This window comes from Egretta garzetta, unplaced genomic scaffold, assembly GCF_000687185.1.
Source record: "Egretta garzetta isolate BGI_Z169 unplaced genomic scaffold, ASM68718v1 scaffold3, whole genome shotgun sequence".
In the NCBI taxonomy this organism is placed as follows: Eukaryota; Metazoa; Chordata; class Aves; order Pelecaniformes; family Ardeidae; genus Egretta; species Egretta garzetta.
This window is the reverse complement of record NW_009259099.1, coordinates 709,220-711,613: the sequence shown is the minus strand read 5'-3', so window position 1 is coordinate 711,613 and position 2,394 is coordinate 709,220. Positions and strand designations below refer to the sequence as shown.

The following is a 2,394-nucleotide window of genomic DNA, read 5'->3' as shown; positions in this document are numbered from 1 at the left end:
GGAAACTGTTAGATGCACAGCTATCCGAGCACCACACCTCGCTCTCCGAGGCGCAATCCTCCGCCTATGCCTCCCCTCCTCCCCACCCGTGCTCACGCTGCAACGCTTGCTGTCAATGTATGTGCCGTAGGTCTAACTCTAACAGGCATTTCCCTCCCCCTCCCCCCCAGCTACTGTAAATTCATTTTTCATTGGCAAAATTTACTTAACTCTTTAAAACACCATAAGGTTACAGTCCAGGCCGCACTGTTGTGCTGCCCCGACATTCGACCTCAGCCTGGGCACACCAAGCCAAAGTCAAACCCATGAGAAATGCACAAAAAACCCCTGCTGTATCAAACTACATGCTCTTTAACAAATATCCCTTTTATTGTTGGCCTGTTACAGGAGCAAGCAAATAGTTTGTCTCAAAGTCTTTTCACAAACCAAGGAGTGTCAGAGTTGCATCCAAGAGGACACCAAGATACACCCCTGACCCTGCAACACAAAACAAAGAAGTGAAGGTTACGCCTACCGCATTATGCCCACCTGAACCCTCAAACAAGACCAGAATTTACTTGGTCAATGCTTGAAAAACAATTGGTCTCTGATAATCTCAGAGTTCAAGAAACCTTGCTTGAAAAGTCCTACTTATTTCTCCCTGAAGTTACTCCAGCCAATCCACAGGACCTCTATAACAGGCATGTAACAGTTTTCCCCACTTCACCGGGTAAGCAAGCAAAATCGTTTTGCACAAAACATGGAGATCCATGAAGTTGTTATCACCCCCGACAAAACAAATAACGAGCAGATGAACAGGCACACTAAACAAAACAGCTTAATAGTATTACAAATGTTCCTAACAAAATGGAAGTGGCATTAAGAACATTAAACTGAAAAGCAGTACACACCTTTAATGCAATTTTGACTCTTTTAATCTTTTTGACCTTTTCAACTGTCTTTGTGCCGAAAATGCAGAAAGCAGATTGAAAGAATGTTAGTACGACAGCTGACAAGATCACCAGCAGATGAATAACAATCAGAGTATTCACGTTGCAAGTAAAAGAATCAGACACAGAATTTTCCCTAGAACTTCCATGGAACAGCTAGGCTTTGTCCACCCAGAGCTAATTCTATTGCCTAGCTTGAGTATATCAAGGTAACATCAAACCCAATCACTTCACATATATTTATTTAAAAAAACCCAACCAAATGTTTAGCATGCAACTTACAGGATTGAGCGTATTGCATTGATCTATGGGATTCTTGTAGTCGGTCTTCAGTTCATCAAATGCTATAATCTAGAAAAAAAAATTGACACAGTTGGAATTCTTCAGCCCAGGAGCAACGATGACTTTTCTCCATGAAAAGTACCGTTTGGTACAGAGCCATAACTTTCAAGTGCCGCCACCATATTCAGAACCAGAATTTCTTCCAAGTACTTTTTAATATCATAAACCTCGGGGGTAAGACCCGTTTGAGGTAGGTGACACAGACAGGAGAGCAGAAGATACCTCAGGCATCCCCAGACCTCCTCTGCCCACACTCTGCCGCCCTACCTCCCCACCAGCAACGCGTTTCCAACGTCCCTTTCCGCAGTCTTTACCCCGCTCGCTGTGCCACCGACCCCCAACTTCACAAGTGACTCCCTTGGTTGCCCGACACGGGGTTTGTTAATCAACAAAAAGCAACAGCCATCTTGAAGGCAGCCAAAAGTTTTGTCCTGTTGTCAGAGTAAATGCTGAGCCCGCATAAGCTGACCATGAGCCAGCAATGTGCCCTTGTTGCCCAGAAGGCCAATGGTATCCTGGGGTGTATTAAGAGGAGCGTGGCCAGCAGGGCAAGGGAGGTTCTCCTCCCCCTCTACTCTGCCCTGGGGAGACCCCACCTGGAGTACTGTGTCCAGTTCTGGGCTCCCCAGTTCAAGAAAGACGAGGAACTCCTAGAAAGAGTCCAGAGGAGAGCTACTAGGATGATAAAGGGACTGGAGCACCTCCCCTACGAGGAAAGGCTGAGAGAGTTGGGCTTGTTCAGCCTGAAGAAGAGAAGACTGAGAGGGGATCTCATCAACGCATACAAATATCTTAAGGGCGGAAGTCAAGAGGACGGAAGCAGTCTGTTTGCAGTGGTGTCCAGCGACAGGACTAGGGGCAATGGATGCAAACTGAAACATAAGAGGTTTCAGTTGAATATGAGGAAGAACTTCTTCACTCTGAGGGTGGCAGAGCACTGGAACAGGCTGCCCAGGGAGGTTGTGGAGTCTCCTTCTCTGGAGATATTCAAAGCCCGCCTGGATGAAGTCCTGTGTAGCATGCTCTAGGTGAGCCTGCTTTAGCAGGGGGGTTGGACTAGATGATCTCCTGAGGTCCCTTCCAACCCTTACGATTCTGTGATTCTGTGATTCTGTGATTCTGT

General features: G+C 46.5%; 1 protein-coding gene across 1 annotated transcript in view; it reads right to left on the bottom strand.

The window, feature by feature from the left end:
* CNIH1 (cornichon family AMPA receptor auxiliary protein 1) overlaps positions 1 to 1,371 on the bottom strand; it is a 6,076-nt gene extending 4,705 nt beyond the window's left edge. The window contains exons 1-2 of the mRNA XM_035890725.1: positions 1,354 to 1,371; positions 1,212 to 1,280 (exon numbers count right to left, since the gene is read on the bottom strand). Of these exons, the coding sequence (XP_035746618.1) occupies positions 1,212 to 1,280; positions 1,354 to 1,371 (87 nt within the window). The remainder of the gene's footprint in view (positions 1 to 1,211; positions 1,281 to 1,353) is intronic.
* Positions 1,372 to 2,394: the final 1,023 nt, after the last annotated feature.